Genomic DNA, 22,565 nt, shown 5'->3' on the forward strand with positions numbered 1-22,565 from the left:
TTCAATGGGTAGTCCCTGTATGGGTTGTTGAGTGATAAAAGGTGTCTTTTTAACTCCTATTTATCCTACATTAATTATCAATCCAGGTAAGATTTTATATTTCTAGAGTGTACACAGTTTGTGGTGGATATTTATTCAAGAGTAATGTTTCTAAATTGCAGTACAATGCTTTCAAATACAAGAGTAAACAGATGCTTGAAATAAAACTTACTTGCAATTAAAAGGAACTCAATGCTCTGAAACTAAATCATTCGCTCAGGAAATTAACAATAGTCATCAATCAAGGATACAGTATCAATAACTCTTTCATCTTTTAACTGATGAAAATGAAATCAAACATAAATAAGATCCTCAATCTGAGAACTCTGACAGTGATAGCCAATGTCCTTTACAGTTGTTGATCTCACACACCACACTAAATAATCGATTAGGAATGACAATGAATTAAATCAATAATGCTGCTGATAGAAATGGGATGATTATGCTAACTGTAACAATGCTGAAAGGCAAAACCAAATGATTGCAGAAAGGAAATGAATAGTAATGCTATTTCGTCGAAATGAACAACAGAACTTATGAAACTATAATGAACAACAAAGTTAATTTACTGGAATGAACAGCGAAGCTCTGTAATAAAAATGAACAACATAACAATATAGTTGCAGAGAATAATAATCTTATTATGACAAGAAGGAACAACAACGCAATTCAGTTACAGCATATATAATGGAGCAATTCATTAAATCTAGAAACAAGAAACAGTAAATCAATGTGATTCCAATAAACAAATATCAAACCAAACCATCACACAACAGAGATCGTAAAGGAATGGTAAAGAATAGCGAGTGGATCCACTAAGGTCGGGCCCTTAGCCGCTAGTGAAGCACCGCCGGACTACTTCAATATAGAAGGAAGAACAACAGCTGGATTATGTATTAATCATATGCAAAAATGGTTACAACCAATCGTACTCTGTTTTAATCAACGAGAGTCAATGATCAAAGTAAAAGTACAATAGTAATTTCTGAATAATGATGAATCTCCATTCTTTACAATCGTTGTCCCTTTTATAATGGCCAGATGGGTAAAACATGAATAGCAGATAGACTAGTAACAACAATCCCTTAAGATCAAGAGATCCTGAGGGATCCACTCAATCTTCTAACTTCAGTTAACTCTTTGTCTTTTGCGTTGATGCTGTGATCTCCTCTGTTCTTATCCTTAATTGCACGCTCCAATCTTGACCTGCTATTTGGATATAGCTTCCTGGTGAAGGAACAACAGTTACTTCACTTTGTCTTTTTCCTCGGAAAGGTAATTTCCATTTTATCTTTTTCCTGCATGAGAAAAGACAATAATTAGCTAAATTGCAATAATCAATAACTCCCTTGTTTTTGCTATAATTCTTTGATATATTAACATCTTAGAATATAAAGGAGATATGATTAAGGAAAAATATAAGGAAATAAATGTCAAATTCATACCTTTTCCATAGCTCAACACACTCCCCTGCTTACCCTTTTTCATGCCCTCATGAAAACCATGTAGTTTGTGTGTAAAGCAGTCAAAGAATAGGCTAGAGAGGGAATGTCACGAGGTGGTCTAAAACCATGATTTTTAGCCAAAACTTCAAAGATGGGCCCTGTCTGCCCTTCAGGCAATTCATATATAGCTTTATAGCCTTTTGCAGGATACCAGATAATAGGGCTTCGAAACCTACAACCTAGCCAATACGGACCTTCCCTTAAGATGAGGTTACTATAGGTAATCAGGCGATCTGCAACTAATTTAAAGTTTTTGTAGTTGAATGGCTTCCTGTCCTGTATATTTTGATTGGAAGTCTTCCATCTGAATTTAGCTACTGCCAAGGAATTGTCTTTGATAGAGATGAAATATTCTATCCCTTGCTGGACAATTCCTTTGTGGATGGGTCCCAAGGTCTGGATTACTCCCTCCTTTTGCATTAGACTTTTATGTTTAGCCAACAGTTGTAATGGGTTTTTCGGTTCACCCCTAACCCAAAGGTCTAACCCATTTTCTTGCCTCTGAAAAGTGTTATGGGCTTTGAGCCACTTCAACTGGTTAACAGCAAATGAAATGAACGCTTGAAACTGTACATCACCCACAAAAGGACTGGGATTCTTCTCCATTTCTTCTTCCAATATAAAATTATGTAAATAAAATTCACAGAGTAATCGTTGAACTTTTACTCCATGGTGCTTACAACAATTTATAAAATCCTCAACAATTTTTAATTCTATAGGTTTCCCTGCCCTAACAGCCTTAATTTTTAACTGTAAATACCTTTCTAATAAAAATAAAGCATAGTTCTTGGCAGGGGACCTGCATGCTAAAACATCTATGTAAAGGGAATAGAGAGTATCCATCTAACACATGATTGTTTCTAGTCTGCTCTTTATCTTTTCAACTTTTTCTTCCACCCTCCGATATTATCGAAGGCTTCATTTTCTGATGAGTTGATGTCCCTTAATTGTTTCTGTAATTCTTGGTATCTTTGTTGAGGAACAGTCTCTTCCTCAAGCTTCTCTATAGTCAACTGACCCTGTGCCAGGTCCTCTTGGAGCTTTGTTATACCAGGGTTGTTTCCTACCAAAACATCTTTGACTTGGAGATCTATCTCGGAACTTTTATTACAAGACTGAGTGCCTATAGTCTGCGTCCCATTATCATGGAATGGAATGCGTGAGGTCTGCATTCTTTTATTATGGGCAAGTGGATTTTCTATTTGGGTGGCCGCATTGTTGGAGGATAGTGCCTCCGTTTGAACAACTATATTGCAGAAATGTGCATTTTGGGCAACTGCTTCTGTAACAACTGCATGTTATTCCTTATCATTTTGAATGAGTATGGGCTCGATTTGAGTCTCCGTGGCCCTTGTATCATGGAATTTAGTTTAAATAGCTGCATTCACTGTTTTCGGGTTTCTTCTTGAGATTTCCCCCCTTTTTAGTGCCCTTATCTTTTATCTGAGTTGTTTCACTAAATTTTGTAGCTTTTGTTGTTCCTTTAGCAACCTCTTAACTTCGCTTTTCTTCTTCTTGGGAGGAACAACTATTTCCTTAACCGTTTCTATTCTTTCTAGACTCGGCTGCTCAGTTGGGTTTTGTTCTCTAAGGGCTGTGTCTTTGCCCTGACTAGCTTCCATTTCCTCTGTTTGGAACATATCTTCTGTGTTCGCATTGTCCTGACTAGGTTCCTCTGGAGAGGTAACCCTAGTTTGGTCTGCCACTTCCTGAGTGGCTTCTGCTCCTACTTCTACTTCATCACTTATTTCTTCTGATATACTCTTGTTGTGGGCAAAGTTTTCTTGTGTTTGCTCTGCTTCAATATTAAGGTTGAGCGGACTTTGGGGCTGAATATATTCACTCATATTGGCCAAAATTTGGGCCAATTCGTCCTCCTGTAATGGGTTTTGTGGTGGACTTGCGCTGGGGGTTAAGGGAAGTTCCGCTTCCTCCCTCTCTTCTTCACTAGTATGCTCTGTTTCTTCCTCAAGTTCTGATTCTTGGTTGTCTCTTCCTTCTAGCTGTAAGGGTTGTTCATTTTCAGGGCTAGGTAATTCTAAGGGTTGGTTGCTGCTACCCTGGAGGTTCTCAGTTGTTCCCCTGCTTGTTCTTAATCTAGAAGGGTGTCTACATTTTTGTGGTTTGCTTGTTGTGCTGGTGGTTCTTTTTCTTTTTGGGGCAGGTAAGGCTAATCCCCCGTCTATAGAAAACACCAATTCTTCCCAACTGGTCTGTTGCTGAGCAAGGCTATAACTTACTATCAATTGAATTAAACAATGGTGGCTCACTACAGTATCTATATGGCGGGATTTTTTTATGCTCTGAGCAGCGTCATGCAACAAAAAAATTAAATATGTAGGCAAATTTATGGCACATTTCTGTTTTAGTACTGCTAGTAATTTGAGGTGGCGTGGTCTTACCACATCCTTTCTTCCGTCGCATGTAATGTAGCTCTGCACTACTCTAGCCAGTTTTGTCCATGGTTCTCCCAAAGATGAAGGCTGGACTCCTTTTCCTTTGACAATCAAGTTCTGTCCCTCGTCCCAAAAGGTGGCCATGGCATCTTGAAGTCTCAATTTTTTATGTGTCCATATGGGTTTGACTGCTGGTAGTCTAGATACCTCAACTATTACTATATCTGTCACTGTTATTCATCTTCCTCTTACTATGGAATTATCATCCTGCAAATTCTGCAAAAATTCGATAGCCACAATTTCATGGGGTTGTTGCAGTCGTGTAAAATATGCGACCCATCTAGCCCTTACTAAAATTTCTCGTGCAACATCAGAAACTGCTAGTACCTGTGGCTCACTGCGTATTGATCGTCCTCCCATTTCGTCTAAGTTCTGCACACTGTTATTTTTACACAACAATACACAGAGATAACAATGGAACAACAAACTGTGCATATCGGATAATACCATTTTTTAACATCAATACCGTTAAAACTTGCTATTATGGGATCTGATGTAGTCTAGTACACCCAAATAAAATATTGACACGTATGCAAGAGTATTTTGGAAGTCACCTGTGCCCCCCTGAAAAATGATAGGTCGTCCTCAACTGGTTAAATGGAGGGGCAACGTACTTGATGGCAATCGTATAGTGTAAAAAGGGCAAGGTGTACATATTCATGACAAGATCACAAAAAGTATCGAGTTGTTGAAATCGAGGCTTAAGATGAAAATCATGAATAGACATGGAGATGCTATGGAGTGATGTGAAAAAGGGAAAATGACAACTGACGTAGGCAAAATGCTATGTGGTCATTATTCCACTTAAACTGTTATGATTGACTTTTTAAACAATATTTCATGCATAAAAGGTTCAAAAGGAATTGGGAACATAATCTCTTTTGAAATAACGATAAAGAAATGAGAAAAGGGTTTATAATTACTATTGATGTTGAAAAATATGACTCCAATACCATCAGCAGAGCTCTGTTGTCCACAGGTGTTTATAACCTTGACAAAGTTGTTTTTTCACCCTTTGGAACCATAATCCTTTATGTATGCCTAGGAAAGTGCCTTGTGATGTCAAAATGGAGGCCATTGTGATGGCTTGGTAACCAGATGAATCACAATGCCATTCACCGAGAAGGAGTGAAAGGTGGACAGGTCGGCTCGTGATGAGACCTCCTGTTCCAAGGACTTTTATTTTTCTGATGTGTCCATTGGATCATATCCTTGGTGTGGTGGCCATAGTGGGAATGCCACTTCACTGCTCCCTTACGATCATGGTAGGCTAGCTCTTGATGAGACCCCCTCTCCTCCATCTGAAAAATCATAGAATTGTTAGTAATAATATATATATATATATATATATATATATATATATATATATATATATATATATATATATATATATTATATAGCACTTCCTATTTATATATAGAGGATGGCTCAACACTCTTTAAGAGTAGGAATGGTGGAAGAAGTCTGGACATATCAATAGAAGAAAATATGCCCTTATTCTTATTCAATAATAATAATCAAAGAGAATTATGAGAATTAGGGAAGAACCAACATGATAAAAATAATCAATCAATTTGAGTTCTAGTTAAGATAAGGACAACAAAGTGATATAGATAGTTGTGTCATTTTCTTTTTCTTATCAATACAAAGCAATTTCATTAAAGATGATAATTTTTCTTTGATTTGCTTATTTCAGTAACATCTAATCTTTGTGTCCTTGCATATATTTGTATCTTTTCTTTGAAAGGATCATGAAGAGTGAAACATTATTCACAAAAACTCTATAAAAAAAGTGTTGTTCTTTAAGAGGAACAACAAAAAAATGCACTCAAAAAGTGTTGTTCCTTAAGAGGAACAATAAAAAGACAGTTGCACGCAAAATTGCGATTCCTTTAAGAGGAACGATAGAGAGAAAAAAATTGCACATGAAACTGTTGTTCCTTAAGAGGAATAGCAGTTGTTCCTTAAGCGGAACAACAAGTAAAATAGACGCAAAATAAAGTATTGATCCTTCTGCGGAACAACATAAAAACACTCCAAATCGAAACAGTTGTTCCTTAGAAGGAACATCAGAAAGTAAAAAAAAAAAAAAAACGAAACTGTTGTTCCTTTAAAAGGAACGACAACTGTTCCTTAAGAGGAACAACACAAATGTAAGCAGGCGATATTGTTGTTCCTTAAATGGAACGACTGTTGTTCCTTAAGAGAAACAACAGTTGTTCCTTAGATGGAACAACAAAAATAGAATACACGCGGATTGTTGTTCCTTAAGAGGAACAACAAATATAAGAGCACGCAAGGCTGTTATTCCTTAAGAGAAGAGCTGTTGTTCCTTAAGAGGAACAACAACTGTTCCTTAAGAGAAACATTAAAATATGAACACGCAAAGTTGTTGTTCCTTACGAGGGACAACCGTTGTTCCTTAAGAGAAACAACCGCTGTTCCTTAAGAGGAATAACAAAAATAGAAGCACGCGAAAGTGTTGTTCCTGAAGAGGAATGGCTATTGTTCCTTAAGAGGAACAACAAAAATAGAGCGTCAAACGGTTGTTCGTTAAGAGGAACGACCACTGTTCCTTAGGAGGAACAACAAAAAGATAAAACATACGCAAAACAGTTGTTCCTTAAGAGGAACGACTGTTGTTCCTTAAGAGGAATGACAGTTGTTCCTTAAGAGGAACAACAAAAATATATGGACATGCAAAGATGTTGTTCCTTAAGAGGAACAACAAAAATATGAGCATGCAAGATTGTTGTTCCTTAAGGGGAACGACTATTGTTCCTTAAGGGGAACAACAACTGTTCCTTAAGAGGAACAACACGAAAATTGAATAAAGAAACCTTTGTTGTTCCTTAAATGGAACAGCTTTTGTTCCTTAAGAGGAACAACAACTGTTCCTTAAATGGAACAACACTAAAATCTGTACAAAAAACGGTTTATACAAGCAAATTTAAAGAGAAAAGTTTATATACAAAATTAAAAAACAAAGGAATTGTTTAGTAAATTAATGCTGAGGATGGGTTATCTTCCTCAGCAAGAATTTGCATAGTGGAATCTTCCCGTAATTGCTGGTAAAAGGATTCCCTGGTGAGCGGTTTGTGATAAAGTCGCACTTGATGACCATTCGCTTTGAAAGAATATCTCGATCCATCAATGGTTGTCAATGTAATGGTGCCATTGTCATGCACTTTCTATATCTCATAAGGTCCTAACCATCTAGTCTGGACTTTTCCAGGGAAATCCTAGAACCTGGAATCGTATAGGAGTGCCCAATCTCCTTCGTGGAATATTTTCTTTTTAATAAGGGCGTCATGCCATTTTGCTTTCTGTTGTTTGATTAATGCAGTGTGTTGAAGAGCTGAGAGTCTGATTTCATCTAACTCAACCTCCTGCGTTGTTCTTAATGTTTGAATTTCGAATTCGATTGGGAAGACGGGTTCTTTTGCAAATACTAATTAATATGGTGAATACCCCGTGGTGTTTCTCCACGTTGTTCGGTATGCCCACAAGGCTTCTGGCAATCTTGAAGCCCAGTCACATCTGTGTGATGCAACTGTTTTTTTAAGTATTGCCTCAATTACCTTATTAGTGTTTTCTACTTAGCCATTTGCCTGTGGGTGGTATGGAGTTGTAACTTTGTGCAGAATGTGGTAATTTTTTAATGTTGCAGCAATCTTATTACCTACAAATTGCGGTCCTCCATCTGTAATTATGTACCTCGGGAGGCCATATCGCACAAATAATTGGAAAAGAAAATGTATTACTGAATCCTGTGTAGCTCTTGGCATTGCCTCTGCTTCAACCCATTTAGTAACATACTCTGTTGCAACCAGTGTATGTTTTCTGATTGAATGATGGGTTAATAAGACCAATAAAATCAAGCGCCCATCACTCAAATGGCTCGATTACTAACTGTGGGTTCAGAGGCATCTCATCAAATTGTCCAGGGCGTCCCGCCCTCTGGCAACTATCACAGGCTTGAACAAACTTTTTAGCATCTTTAAAAATAATGGGCCAGTAATAACCTGTTTGTAAAACTTTGTGACCGGTCCCACGGTTTGCAAAATATCTGCCACACGGCCCATCGTGGCATGCTTTTAGAATGTCAAATACTTCATCTTCTCGGATGCATCTTTTGATGTGCATATCTGCCCCTATATGAAATAAGTAGCCCCCAATCCAAGAGAATCGGGTACTGCGCTGCACTATCTGTTTTCTTTCATTAGGCGTTAGATGCTTGGGTAATTTGCCTACTGCTAAGTAATTTGCGATGTCCGCATACCATGGTGTTCTGACAGTGACGACAAATAAATGTTCATCAAGAAATTGATCTTCGACTGCTACTACGTCCGCTGGCTTTGGCATTCATGAGAGAAAATTAGCTACAAGGTTTTCTTTTCCAGGTCGATCTTTAATTGTGATGTCAAATTCCTGCAAGAGAATAAACCATCTTGTCACTCTTCCATTTGTAACTGGTTTATTTGCTAAATACTTAATGGCAGAGTAATCTGTATATAAAACTATAGGATACCCAGTTATATAATGTCTAAATTTATTTACAGCATATATTATAGCTAAAAATTCTTTTTCAGTCATAGTATAGTTTAATACAATAGGAGATAGATTTTTGCTGATATAATATATTGCATATGGATTTTTATCTTCTTCATGTCCAAGAATTGCTCCGATTGCTGTGACTGAAGCATCAGATGAAATTTGGAATGGCAAATCCCAATTTGGGCCCCTTAGCACTGGGGCTGTTGATACAAGCTTTTTTAGTTCCTCAAAAGTACGATCACACTTATCTGTCCAAATAAAATCAATATTTCTTATTAGTGCATATAAAGGTGCAGCAATTTGAGAAAAATGCTTTATAAACCTTTTATAATAACTAGAAAATCCCAAAAAATTGCGTACCTCTGTTTGTGTGGTAGGTGTAGGTATTAACAAAATTATCTGAATTTTAGCTGGATCTACCTGTATTCCAGCTGCTGAAATATAATGACCTAAGATGAATCCCTCGGTCATCATCATATGACACTTTTCATGGCTCAAATAGAGCTTGGTGGCAATGCATCTTTGCAACACTTTTTCTAATGTTTGTAATGCTGACTCAAAATCATCCCCATAAGGTGCGAAGTCATCCATATACACTTCCAGCCCTTCATTTATTAAATCTGAAAAAATGCTCAGGATAGCCCTCTGAATGTGGTAGGTGCATTGCATAGCCCAAAGGGTAAGACCCTGTAAGCAAATGTTCCCCAATGACAGGTAAAAGTAGTTTTATCCTGATCTTTAGGGGCAATTTAAATATGATTGTATCCACCGAAGCCATCTAGGAAAGAAAAGAATTTCTTTCCTACTAATGTGTCTAATACCTGATCAATGAATGGAAGGGAGAAGTGGTATTTATGGGTTGCTTCGTTCAATTCTCTGTAGTTTACACATATCTGCCACTTTCCATTCTTCTTTGGCACCACTACTAATGGAGAGACCCACTTGCTGTCAGATATTGGGTAAATAAAGTTTACATCTAAAAGTTTTTGCAATTCAACTTTCACAATATCCTTAAGATGAGGGTTTAATCTCCGTTGGGGTTGGCAAACAGGTCTAGCATCCTTTTCTATATAGATGTGTTACGTACACAACTGGGGATCAATTCCTTTCATGTCCAAGTAATCCCTTGCAAAGGCTTCCTTATATTTTCTTAGGAGTTGAACCAACTTTTCTTCTTGTTCAACGATCAGGTTTTTGTTAATGTTCAAAGTTTTCCCCGGCTCAATCTCTATGGTTTTGCTGTTATAAACAGAGGTGGTTGGTATTGATTGATCATGAGTATATTTTAGGGGATCTTCTTCTACTTCATTATCAAATGCTGCCTCGATCATGTGACATTGTAGATGGGATCTGGTTTCTGATTGGTTAATGTAGGAGTTAATGATGTCGTCCTCTGTTTGGTCTTTAAATTCGAGGGCATCTTCTATGGTTAGTGGTGATCTAATGTTTTCAGTTAGGCATGATACAAGTTGTTCTTTGTTTTGATTATTGTTAAGCTTGGTTGGGCTGGAGGGTACAAGGCTAAATTCTTTACATTGTTTCCTCTTGCTATAGTCATGTTGCCTTGTCGACAACCAATGCAAGCGTCAACAATTTCTAGCCAAGGTCTACCTAAAATTAAGGGGTCTCAATCCAGTCGGTTTTTAGGATTAATGATTAGAAAGTCTGCAGGGACTCCCACGAGCCTACAGATACCATTACATCATGTAATGTGCCTTCTGGTCTGACTACTGATCGGTTAGCCAACACCAATAAGGTTGTGGTTTGGTCTAATGATGTAATGCCAAGTTTTTTACAGTGGTGGTTGTAAGAATATTGATTGCAGCTCCTAAATCAACTAAGGCATTGGGGAAGGAGCATCCATTGATTTTCACCGTGACTATAGGATTTCATGGGTCCTCATATTTTACAGGTGCTTCCCTTCCTGATAGTAAGTCAGATAGGGTACCGACTACTTGGACAGTTGGATTAGTTGTTATTTTCCTCTTTGGCTTTTTTATACATAATTCTTTGATAGTTTTTGCGTAAATCGAGATGTCTTGTATAGCCTGGAGGAGTGGAATTTTTATACACAAATTTTTTAGTTCTCCCAGAAGATCAAAATCAGGATGTTCTATTGGGCGTAGTATGATCAGTGATTCTGGGAATGGTGGAGAAGAGGTGGTTGCTTGTTCATGAGTTTGTTGTCTAACCAAATCCTCTTCTTGTGGTGTTTGTTCTAAAGGTAACAAATTTTCAACTTGAACATTTTTATCTCCCTGTGATTCTATTATATGCCTATATATTAATTGAAGGTCGTTGCATTCCCTTAACTTGGTTTCTGGTTCTGGTCCTTCGATTATTTGCACAGATTGAACCAGTCTATTGTTGGGGTTCGGGTTGGGTTGGGTTCGGAGCTGCGGTTTTAAGTTGGTCTGGGGATTTTGTTGCAATATATAAGGTGCTGGTAGTATAGGTTGAGGGAGAGGAATCGTTCCAGCTGGCTGATTCATAGGTCTTTACTAGTTCGACTGCCAGGTTTGACTCTGCGAGGTGGAGGGTGACCATTGTGTTGAATATGCATTATTTTGCCAAAATGGTGGACAGTAAGGAAAGTTTGGCCAATTGGTTTGATTTGTTTGATTTGGCCATGGTGATATGGGGAATGGTTGTTGTGACCAGCTGGAGAAAGGTGGCTGATTCTGCCACATTCCATTATACTATTGAGCATTATACTGAGGAGGTTGAAAAGAAGAGGATGGATCAACGGGCATACTTGTTTGTCGTGGCTGCCACTGGCGGCGCTGATTTAGTAGGTAAATTGGTTCTGTTTCTTCTTCTGCTTCTTTGTAGACTGCTTTCAGTCCTGGGAGTGATGGGCAGCTTTCTGTGGCGTGATCTTTCGTACAAATAGTGCAGATTTTGACTGTATCCAGCGGGCACTCTTTGTGGCTATGTTTCTTTCTGCATCTAGGGTAGAATATCGCCAAATTTTGTTTTGCTTCTGCTTGCTTTTGTTTAGCTTGCATAATGTCAAACTGCGTTGTCAAAGTCCCTAGAATATCAGTTTTGAAATCTTCTAGTAGATTGCCGATTTCTGCGCAGGTTATACCTCCACCGGAGATCTTGTTATCCCTTGTGATCATGTCACGTTCTGCTGGCTTCAGTCTTGTGCTGCCTCTTGAACTCCTGATACACAAATCAATGATGTCAACAAAATTTTCCTGATATATGTCACCTTTTCCCATAATGTTTAATGTTTCAATCCATTGTTCTTTCATCCCCTTAATTAGTGTAGTTTTTAACACATTGTCAGGCAAGGGTAAAGATGCATAAGGAGATCTCTGGAGATTGTATTAAAAGCGTTCTACATATTCCTCCAATGTTTCACTAGGTCTTGCTGTCATTTGAAATATTTCATCCTTTAATTCTCTGGATCTACAATAATCCTGATATTTCTTTAGAAAAACAGTTTTCATCTGATCCCAGTCGTTTATAACACCTCCACCTAATCCCATAAACCATCGTAAAGCTACTCCTTTTAATGTGGAGGGAAATAATTTTAGTTTTTGGGGATCAATGGTATAATCATATCCCCAGCATAATATATCAAACTCAAACAGAAATGCATCTGGATCCTCTGATGTTAGGCCATGGAATGTAGGAATATTCTGGAGAGGAATGGCTTTCATAGGTGCATTAACTGCAGTGTCCATGATGGGATATTACAGTGTGGAGGTTTGAGGTGTTTGGTGGTTTTGGGCCATTTTATCAAATATGTGCCAATACCCTTATGGGATTTCTAGAGGGTTATTCCTAGGACGACTAGAAGGAGTAGGAATGAGCTTAACAACACTTCCCTGGTCTGGGATAATGAGTGTTCCATGTTGAACTACTATCTGGGGGGGATCTTGGCTCCTCAGATTCTTCTGCTTTGTTTTGGATGATCTTGACAACACTCCCCTTATCTAGGCTGTTGAGTGTTTGAATTATTTCGAGAGGGGATCTTGGCTCTTCTGTTTCCCTTGTTTCTCCTCCTTCACGGAAATTACTAGAATTCCCTTCTTGTAAAGAAATTGGCGAGAATTCTCAATTTCTTGAAAATCTTGCTCAGTCTCTTTTGTTTTGCTGTGAACCTCAGTAAAGGCTACAGATGGTGAGCCTGTGGCTTGAAGGGAGCCAGTAGGTTGTCTAGAAGCAACTTTTCTAGGGCCCACTGATGGTTGAGATTTGGCTTTCTTAATGATATCGTCTATGAAGGTTGATCGACCAAGGGTCACCGATCCCTTATCTTTGTCAGGTTTGGGTACTGGTTTTGGATTATTTTCAAGTTTTTTCTTCTTAGTCATACACATTTATTTCTACCCAAAAAAATTAACAATTCTGCTGGAAAGCGAGTGGGGGAGCAGGGCTTTTACATGCTCCGTACGCAGGTTCTTACTTTTCGTTTTTAATACCCAATTCTCTCCTAATAGGCACTCATCGGATGCACACTACTCTTTAAAAAAATGGCTACACTCTCTCTGACAACGACGCCAAAATGTTGAGTGATAAAATGTGTCTTTTTAACTCCTATTTATCCTACATTAATTATCAATTCGAGTAATATTTTCTATTTCAAGAGTGTACACAGTTTGTGGTGGCTATTTATTCAAGAGTAATGTTTCTAAATTGTAGTACAGTGCTTTCAAATACAAGAGTAAATAGATGCTTGAAATTAAACTTACTTGCAATTAAAAGAAACTCAATGCTCTGAAACTAAATCATTCGCTCAGGAAATTAACAACAATCAACAGTCAAGGATACAATAGCAATAACTCTTTCCTCTTTTAACTGATGAAAATGAAATCAAACATAAATAAGATCCTCAATCTGAGAACTCTGACAATGATAACCAATGTCCTTTACAGTTGTTGATCTCACACACCACACTAAATAACCGATTAGGAATGACAATGAATTAAATCAATAATGCTGCTGATAGAAATGAGATAATTATGCTAACTGTAACAATGCTGAAAGGCAAAAACAAATGATTGCAGAAAGGAAATGAATATTAATGCTATTTAGTAGAAATGAACAACAGAACTTATGAAACTATAATGAATAACAAAGTTAGTTTACTGGAATGAACAACGAAGCTCTGTAATAAAAATTAATAGCATAACAATATAGTCGCAGAGAATAATAATCTTATTATGACGAGAAGGAACAATAACGTCAGAACTTATGAAACTATAATGAATAGAAAAGTTAGTTTACTGGAATGAACAATGAAGCTCTGTAATAAAAATTAATAGCATAACAATATAGCCGCAGAGAATAATAATCTTATTATGACGAGAAGGAACAATAACGTAATTAAGTTACAACATATATAATGGAGCAATTCATTAAATCTAGAAACAAGAAACAATAAAGCAATGCGATTCCAATAAACAAAGATCAAACCAAACCATCACACAACAGAGATCGTAAAGGAATGGTACAGAATAGCAAGTGGATCCACCAGGGTCGGGCCCTTAGTTGCTAGTGAAGCACTGCCGGACTACTTCAGTATAGAAGAAAGAACAACAACCGGATTATGTATTAATCATATGCAAAAATGGTTACAGCCAGTCGTACTCTGTTTTAATCAACGAGAGTCGATGATCAAAGTAAAAGTACAACAATAATTTCTGAATAATGATGAATCTCCATTCTTTACAATCGTTGTCCCTTTTATAATGGCCAGGCAGATAAAACAGGAATAACAAATAGACTAGTAACAACGATCCCTTAGGATCAAGAGATCTTGAGGGATTCGCTCAATCTTCTAACTTCAGTTAACTCTTTGTCTTTTGCTCTGATGCTGTGATATCCTCTATTCTTATCCTTAACTGCGTGCTCCAATCTTGACCTGCTGTCTGGATACGACTTCCTGGTGAAGGAACAACAGTTACTTCACTTTGTCTTTTTCCCCGGAACAGTAATTTCCATTTTATCTTTTTCTTGCATGAGAAAAGACAATAATTAGTTAAATTGCAATAATTAATAACTCCCTTGTCTTTGTTATAATTCTTTGATATATTAACATCTTAGAATATAAATGAGATATGATTAATAAAAAAGATAAGGAAATAAATGTCAAATTCATACCTTTTCCAGAGCTCAACATAGGTGCCCATGTTCATGGCACTTACGACACCTAAATGGGACGTGTTCATAGTCCACCGCCTGCACCCATTCCTCGTCATACACTTCTAAAATGATTGCATTCAGAAGTGCCCCAGATAAGTCCATTTCCACACATATCCGGGCAAAGGAAGTGTATTTGCCTCTTAGAGTAGCATTTGAGATCTTTATAAAATGCCCTAGCTTGTTGCCGATAGCCTTTAGAGACTCCAACAACCAATAATATAAAGGAAGGGAATAGAGTTTTATCCATACTGACACCGAGGTGAAAGCTTCTCGTTCTGGGACAAAGTTCATTACCATGGTCTCATATAAAGGCCTGCAGAAGAGTAAAAATAGGGTTCTCCCTCTAACACTCTGTCTTTATCATCTAAGCTTGTGAACACCACTGTGAAGAAGCCTTTGGACCCAAGGTGAAGATCAATTTCCCCCTTTGGTTTCCAATGGTTCCTTATCCATGCTTGCAAAGCCTTCTCCATCGGTCAAATCCCCATAAATTTACAGATAATAGAATATTCCGACATGTGGTCTCTATGCACCTGCAACACTGGGTCAATTAAAACGACTCGAGAAATAGTGGTCTACTTGGGTTTACAGACCCCTGATGTACTCATAGGAGCAACTTTTTAACTCCTAACCTCTATCCTTTTCTCTTTACTAGCTTCCTCATGATTCTCTTCCTGTCCTTGAGGTCTGATAGTTCCGATTTTTCTGTATTCTTAGCCTCTGTTACCACCTCCGTTGGTTTCTTGAAGCGGTGCGATCCAACTCCCTTGCTTCTGTCTGCAACCACTTGACTTTAGGAGGGAACTGAACTCCCTCCTCCGCGCCCCGCCATGGTGACTAACGACCAAACCCTACAACAAAACCCTAGTTCAGATTGCAAAGATCTTCACCCCCGTCCGATTCCTCAACCTAGTTTACAATCACTGCATATTACACTTGTTATTATTTAACTTTTTTCATATATATATAAAAGTTTATTTATTATATTTTTATTTTTATTTCTTATTTTTGGTCATTTTATTTTAATGATATGATATTTAATACCTTGATTTAAAAAATAAAAAATAAAATTATTTCAATATAAATATATATTTTCATATACATATATATTAATATTACTATATATCAATTTTTGTTTTTATTTATTTATTAATACATGATTTTTATTTTTAATTGTTATTTAATCCTTAATTTTTAATTTTTTTCTTAATTTTTATTTATTATTTATTTTATTGTTCATTTCTTTAAAAAATAAAAATTCATATATATATTTTTAATTTTATTATAACATCCAGTTTTGTCTTTTACTAGGAATTAGTTTGTCTTTGACAAAAAATTTATGGCCTTTATTTATAATTTAACATTATGAATCCAATTTTTATTATTATTGAAATTTATTTATTTGTAAGGTGATTGGTTGAGGTTGTTGTTTAGTAACTTCCATTTCTATTAATTACTATTTTTTTTTTAGTTTATTTTATTTTATTTTATTTTATTTTTTTCATGAATTATAATTTTTTCACAATATTTTCAATTTAAAGTGACTTATTATTATATTAAATATATTAATAAAAATAACACGCACATATATATTTTAATATAAACAATATTAATTAATATATTTATTGCTGACATTCAACAATATAATATTTTATTAGTTGTTTTATTTTTGTTATGAAATCTTTGTCTGTGTTATTTTTTTGTTTCATTAAACGTTATTTAAGCTAAGTGGTAGGTACTAGCTACTATGTAGCCCTTGTTATTATATTAAAAAATATTTTAATAAATTTAATTATAAACAATTATATATTAGTAAAAATAAAACACACACATATTGGTATATATGTATTTTAATATAAACAATTTTAGTTAATCATATTTCTTAACTTTTGGTGATGGCATTCAACAATATAATATTTTATTAGTTGTTTTATTTTTGTGATGAAATATTTGTCTTTATTATTATTTTTGTTTCATTAAGCTATATTTAAGCTAAGTGACAGGTACTAGCTACTATATAGCCCTTGTTTAATTCATATATACATATATTTATTGATAAATTTGTTCTTTAATATAGATTTCTTATATTTTAATTACAAAATAACTTTTGGTGTTTGATATTTTGATGCATATTATTATTTTTCCTTTTATAAATATTCGTAATATAATAAAGTTAATATTTTATATACTTTATTTATTTATTAATATTTTTTTTGGTCATTTTATTTTAATGATATCTTTTATTTAATATTTTAGTTGTTTCCTTGATTAATTGATGTTTTTAATTTCAATTTGAATTACTTTATAAAATATTTATATCACTTAGATATCATATTTTTGTGATCTATATTGTAGATGTGTATGTCTTTCTTATTAATCATATTATTAGGATTTATATCAATGGATAATTAATCATTGCAATTTTGCATTATTTATTTACATTATGAGATTAATCTTTCCATATTGGTCCCAATAATGAACCACATTCTTGGTTAGAAACAAGTTGATTAAAAAATCATCAATGTGATTTATTCATTTTTTTTTTATGAACATTATGAATCACACAAGTCTACATTCCAAAACATTTCGATTCAAATTACATAAAACTAGAAACAAAAAAAAAAAAAAAAAAAAAAAAAAAAAATATGATATAGATGTTGTAGTGTCCTATAAACATTTTGACTTTATCAAATTACATAAAAATAAAAGTAAAAACAATCCTATGTTAAAATAAAAATAACTTCAAACTAAAATAATAAAAATAAAAGTTCTATGTTATTAATTTTTAAAGAAACCAATATTCATTCTATTAAAGAAAACCCTAGTTTAGAATTTCATAGATAATGCAGATAATTCAAAATATTTGTCCCAAAATTTTTAAAAGATATTCTCTGTTTTATAATTAACTAAGTTGAACTGGCGTAATCCATAAATCCTTAAAAAAAAAAATCCCACCAAAAACTATATCTCTCGATAACATAGATAAATGATAAAGGAGTTGTCTACTGAGGTGGAGGAATTGGTTAAACAACCAAAAGTGGCCCGTATGGGGCAAAAAAATTTCAAAAAATCTTGTAGGAGGCAGTGTTTGAATCGTGTTTTTGATAGTGGAAATGATAGTGGAAATGGATTCAGAGCTATCAAAAACCTCTAAGACACCTAAAATTTTGAAGTTTAACAATTATAACTTGGATTTACAAAAATCCTTGTCAATTTTTTTCTAAATATGACGGGAATTTCCAGAACTTTCTAATTCCTTCGGCTAGTTAGACTAAGACAATTAAAAGGAGAACCACATATCCCCGGAAACTGGGCTTTTTGAGCTTTAGTTTCTACCTCAACATCCTCAACAAGATTGACTTCCTGGTCCCCTGATCATCACCGCTTTCACATTCTCAACCGTTGGTGCCTTCTCCATTGAGCGACATAATTTCCATCTGTTCTACCACACTATCTACTAGAAGAATCTCGTCGTTTGCACCTCATTCCTCTACCAGCTGTAGGTTTTCCAAACAAAATTCCAACATCTCCATAACCAGTTGGAGCTGGTCGAGTTTAAGCTCAAGAAGACCCATCTGACAGACTATCAGGTTGCTTTGAGCCGTAGTTCCAGCCAAAATCATCTCCGTGTGACATGAAATTATAAACTCGAGTGCTTTTGCCATTCTGGCGAGGGTGGAACCAAAGTCCTCCTCACTGTCTCTCAAAGAACTCTCCATAATGTTGAGACCACACCAAAAGACGAAGGCAAATTTGACCAGCGGAACTCCACAATTCACGTTCACTATTGTTTGGAGACACCCGTCTTCCTATATATACCATTTCACTTTCCCTATATGCTTCGAACTCATTCCATTATGCACTAATGGCTGCATGCTTCGCCAGAGCCCAATTTGCAGAAGCCATGATGCGAATCAGATGGACCTTCCGGGGATGAACGCAAAAAACTCCGTCACCCTGAGGTTTGACATCACACATACGACCTGCACTAACTACCACATCCATCCTAATTCATCTGTCCCGTGTCCTTTTCAGAGTGACGATTCCATCCCACTTGTCTAGATTGACGCGAATTTCCGTGCCCTCCTAGAGCCTTTGCTTCATTTCAATTAAGATGATAATATGATTAAGCACTATGAAATTTAATACAATGATCTGATATCTTGTCCCTTGCTGGGCTTGCCTTGACAACATAACCAATTCAACTAGACTTGACATTGTTAATGAATAGCCTTGGGTGTTATAGTCCTGTTATCAAACCTTATTTCTCTTTCTGACTACTCCGTGCCATGGTTAACCAGGGAACCTATGGCCGCATTGAGGTTTCTTTTTATATGATAAAATTCAATTGAGCCAATTTTTTTTGATCAACAACTTAATTCAATGTATTATTGGAGGAAGGAGTTGATCATCGTTCTTTTTGCATTTTACTACTTGTTGAATGACAATCTTAATGTCTCGAAAGACCTCTAGAGAGACAAATCCAAGCCCTTGCCACAGAGCAAGATACTTAGCCCGGTTGTTTGTAGCAACTGTTAAGCTCCAAACAAATTGAGGTTTTTTTTTTATCGAGGCAAAAGAGAACTTTTTTATTTTCGATAAAAGTTATATGTTATTATTATTTTTATAAATTTTTGTTGTGTAGTTAAGGTAAATTTGACTTGGCTAAGCTACTCGTGGTTTTTGAGCTCCAAGTTTATGAGAACCCATGGTATACATGTGGAATATAACCTATTTAAAAGGGAAATTGAAGCAACCTAAATCCATTTTAACTACAGATCTATTAAGCACCCAGAGGGATCAAATCTCTTTTTACTCTAAGAGTAATTTGCACCTCAAGAGATTTAATCATTCTCAAAACTTGATGAATCTAAAATTAAAATAAATTTAAGTTCATTGATAATTAAATTAAAATTTTAGAAATCCTATTCTAAAATAAATACATTTACTGACACATATATTTTAGAATATTCTATAAAAGTTAAATCTCTACCATCTATTTGATAATTATTAATAAATAACTTAAAATTATAAAAATCCTATTACAAAATAAACCTATTAACATAATTAAATTAAAATTCTAAAAAATTAAATGCAAGTGAACCCCACTCTCATCCAGTGAGTCGTACCAATACAATGATACAACAATATTTTTCGGTGAGTCTTACCAATACAATGATGCAACAATATTTTTTTAATATTTTTTTTCATGGTAATGACCCAACAATCTATTAAAGTTGTTTGCACAATTCTATTCCATAAACAAATGAGCTAAATTTCCAACAAAACATGTTTCTCTCTGATTTTATTTTTTAAATATGCTAAAATTTGGTTTTAAATCATTGCTTGAATGTGAAATCAAATGATTGAGATAACATTCTTTGGCCCCCCGAGGCACTGGTGAATACAGTGTGTAAAATTTGACCGGCCAAATCTTCTTAGATCCGTTGACCAGTAGATATGATGGAGATACGTTGTGAGGAAGGGTCACATGGAGCCGTGGAGACGTGCCAAAATATTTATAAATGCTTTGTGTGAGGACAACACTAAATGCCTTATGCATTGTGGACAACGTTAACGACAGTATGTCAGAGTGTGCTTCAGGCATTTAGAATCACGATCACATGCACTTTGGTGCTTGGCTTTCTCGAGTCGCTCAAACCATAGCCAAAGGCCCCTCTGGCCTCAACCTCCCTCATGTGACTGGCTGCCATTCTGCTCTGCTCTCTCCGTCCAAGACACAGATGGCCGGAAGAAAAATTGTGGATGCTTTTAGGAAGATAAATCCTTCCTAATCCCAACTTGCAAGGTATAAATGCACGTGAGTAAATCGGTTCAGGGACGATCACCGACAGCACAGAACAGAGTTACTTTTAACTTTGCAGGACGCCTGAGTAGGGACCATCTCGGAAGAAAATCCCGAGAGAGCGAGATCACTTTATTTCACTGATTGAATGATGTGGATAAAAAACAAGTCACCAACGATTCGGCAGCAGCTATTTTGTGTGGGGAAATGCGAAGGAACCGTTGAATTCCCTTCACTCTCGTTTCGGAACAAAATATTGTACTTTCTGGTAGATAGCTGGATTCCCGCGGCGTCGCAGCTTCAATGTGAGTGCTGCAAACGATCTTTAATTTCGATTTGAATACATGGTACGACAAAACCCTTATTGGGATATTCTATCTTGCTCACATTGTGGTTAATTTGATGAAGATCTGTGCACTTGCACCACTTGTGGCTCCTATCAATAAATCTGGTCCTGTTAATACGGAGCAGCATTTACTTTCTCTGTAAAGAGACTCTGAACTTTTGACCACCGAACGGCTTGAGCGAGTGGATTAACTTTGGCATGATTTAGGGAAACTGCCGAAATCGTCGAAGTTGTATTGCTCGAGATTGAAACTGGAAGTATATTTGTTTGAGTCACAGAGGAGGTAAAATGCGGGATCGCAAGTTGGACTCGGGATGGCTGGCTGCGCGGTCCACAGAAATAAGTTTATCAGGCGTGGAGCTTACCACAACTCATCCTCCTTCACAACCTACAAAACCATGGATGGAGGGAGTTGTACCTGGCACGTATGATTTTATTCCCTTTTGCACATTTGCATTGCTTGGAAAATTTAGTTTTTCCGTAATTTGTTTTGATAGGTTAAATTCTGTATCCTCTTCCACTCATGCCGATTGGATTGGCAGGTAATTACTTATGTTAGGGCCAATTCGGACTGATGTTCAAACTAATTTAAAATAGCAGTCCGCTTTGAAAACTGTTTTTACTAAGCCATTCTTTAAGTTAAAATAAAATGAACTAGATATTGTGGAGCCTTAGAGTAGTTCGTACCTGACCTAAACTGTTGGAAATTATTTAAACTTCTCTAACCGAAATTGTTTAACCATCTCTAATGTGTAGCTTGTCATTATGATGATTGTGATGTCATTGTTTTGAGGCATTTGCAAACATAATGAGGCATCATTGGACTTGTGAGATCTCAAATATCTCATGTTATTGGCTTATTATTCTTATGTCACTCACTAAATGTTAGAAGTGAGTTTATTCTACATTCATCATGGGTTTTGTTCTCCCATTTCTCCAACCTATATAAGAGAGGTCTTGGAGGTTCAATAGGTGTGCTTGAGAAGTTGAGAGATTGTATGGATCCCATTTTAACTCCATACTTGAGCGTGTTCAGGCTTTTGTATTGAGAGATTCTGAATAAAAGAAGGCCAAGTTTTGTGGACGTTTCCTCATCTTCTAGTTTTACCTTCTAAATCTTCTTGTTCTCTCTTCTAGTTGTAATTTGATATACTTATGTTATTTGAAAAAACTTCACTTTGAAAGAGAAGCTCAACTCATCAAGTGAGTTGATTACAAATAAGGCTAACACTTCGAATATATATAGTTTCAGGATTTTTGTTAGTTGCCCCTAAACCCTCAAATGTCGGTTCACATAGCCCAAATAACTTGCCGCCAATATTGTCCAAGAGCTTGACAAGTTGGGTTTACATACTCTAACATTTCTTCATATTTATATATAGTTGATCTTTCCTCAAGGCTGCCCAAGCTGTCAATGTTGTTAAAATTGGAAGGATTTCAATGACCTTCACTTGAACCTTTTTTTGCAAGGAAATCCTCTTGGGGAAACCCAAGGGATGCTGTCTCGCTTTTATGAATGGCATCCATAGTAAACCCATCAGCATGGACTAGTGACTGTGTGCCAAACCCAAGGGATTCAAACCAAGCACTTGTTGGGACAAAACTAAATAAATACCTAACAGCATTGGTGACAATCAGTTGAAGTAATCCTCTGAATCACTTGAACCTGCTTTCCATCTCTCTTCAGTAATGTTGGA

The 22,565-nt window shown here is 36.0% G+C and overlaps 1 protein-coding gene across 2 annotated transcripts in view; it reads left to right on the forward strand.

The window, feature by feature from the left end:
- The first annotated feature begins 20,261 nt into the window (after positions 1 to 20,261).
- The window catches only part of LOC149222830 (mannosylglycoprotein endo-beta-mannosidase-like), a 218,849-nt gene continuing 216,545 nt past the window's right edge, over positions 20,262 to 22,565 (forward strand). Inside the window, exons 1-2 of one of the 2 annotated variants that reach the window (XM_089385642.1) lie at positions 20,262 to 20,827; positions 20,931 to 21,293. In XM_089385642.1, coding sequence (XP_089241768.1) covers positions 21,157 to 21,293 — 137 coding nt within the window. In that variant the 5' untranslated portion in view covers positions 20,262 to 20,827; positions 20,931 to 21,156. The remainder of the gene's footprint in view (positions 20,828 to 20,930; positions 21,294 to 22,565) is intronic. The other variant, XM_089385643.1, reaches the window with a different exon arrangement.

The sequence above is a fragment of the Pinus tabuliformis genome, chromosome Q (assembly GCF_031772625.1).
Source record: "Pinus tabuliformis cultivar Carrire ecotype Pingquan chromosome Q, CPIR1, whole genome shotgun sequence".
NCBI lineage: Eukaryota > Viridiplantae > Streptophyta > Pinopsida > Pinales > Pinaceae > Pinus > Pinus tabuliformis.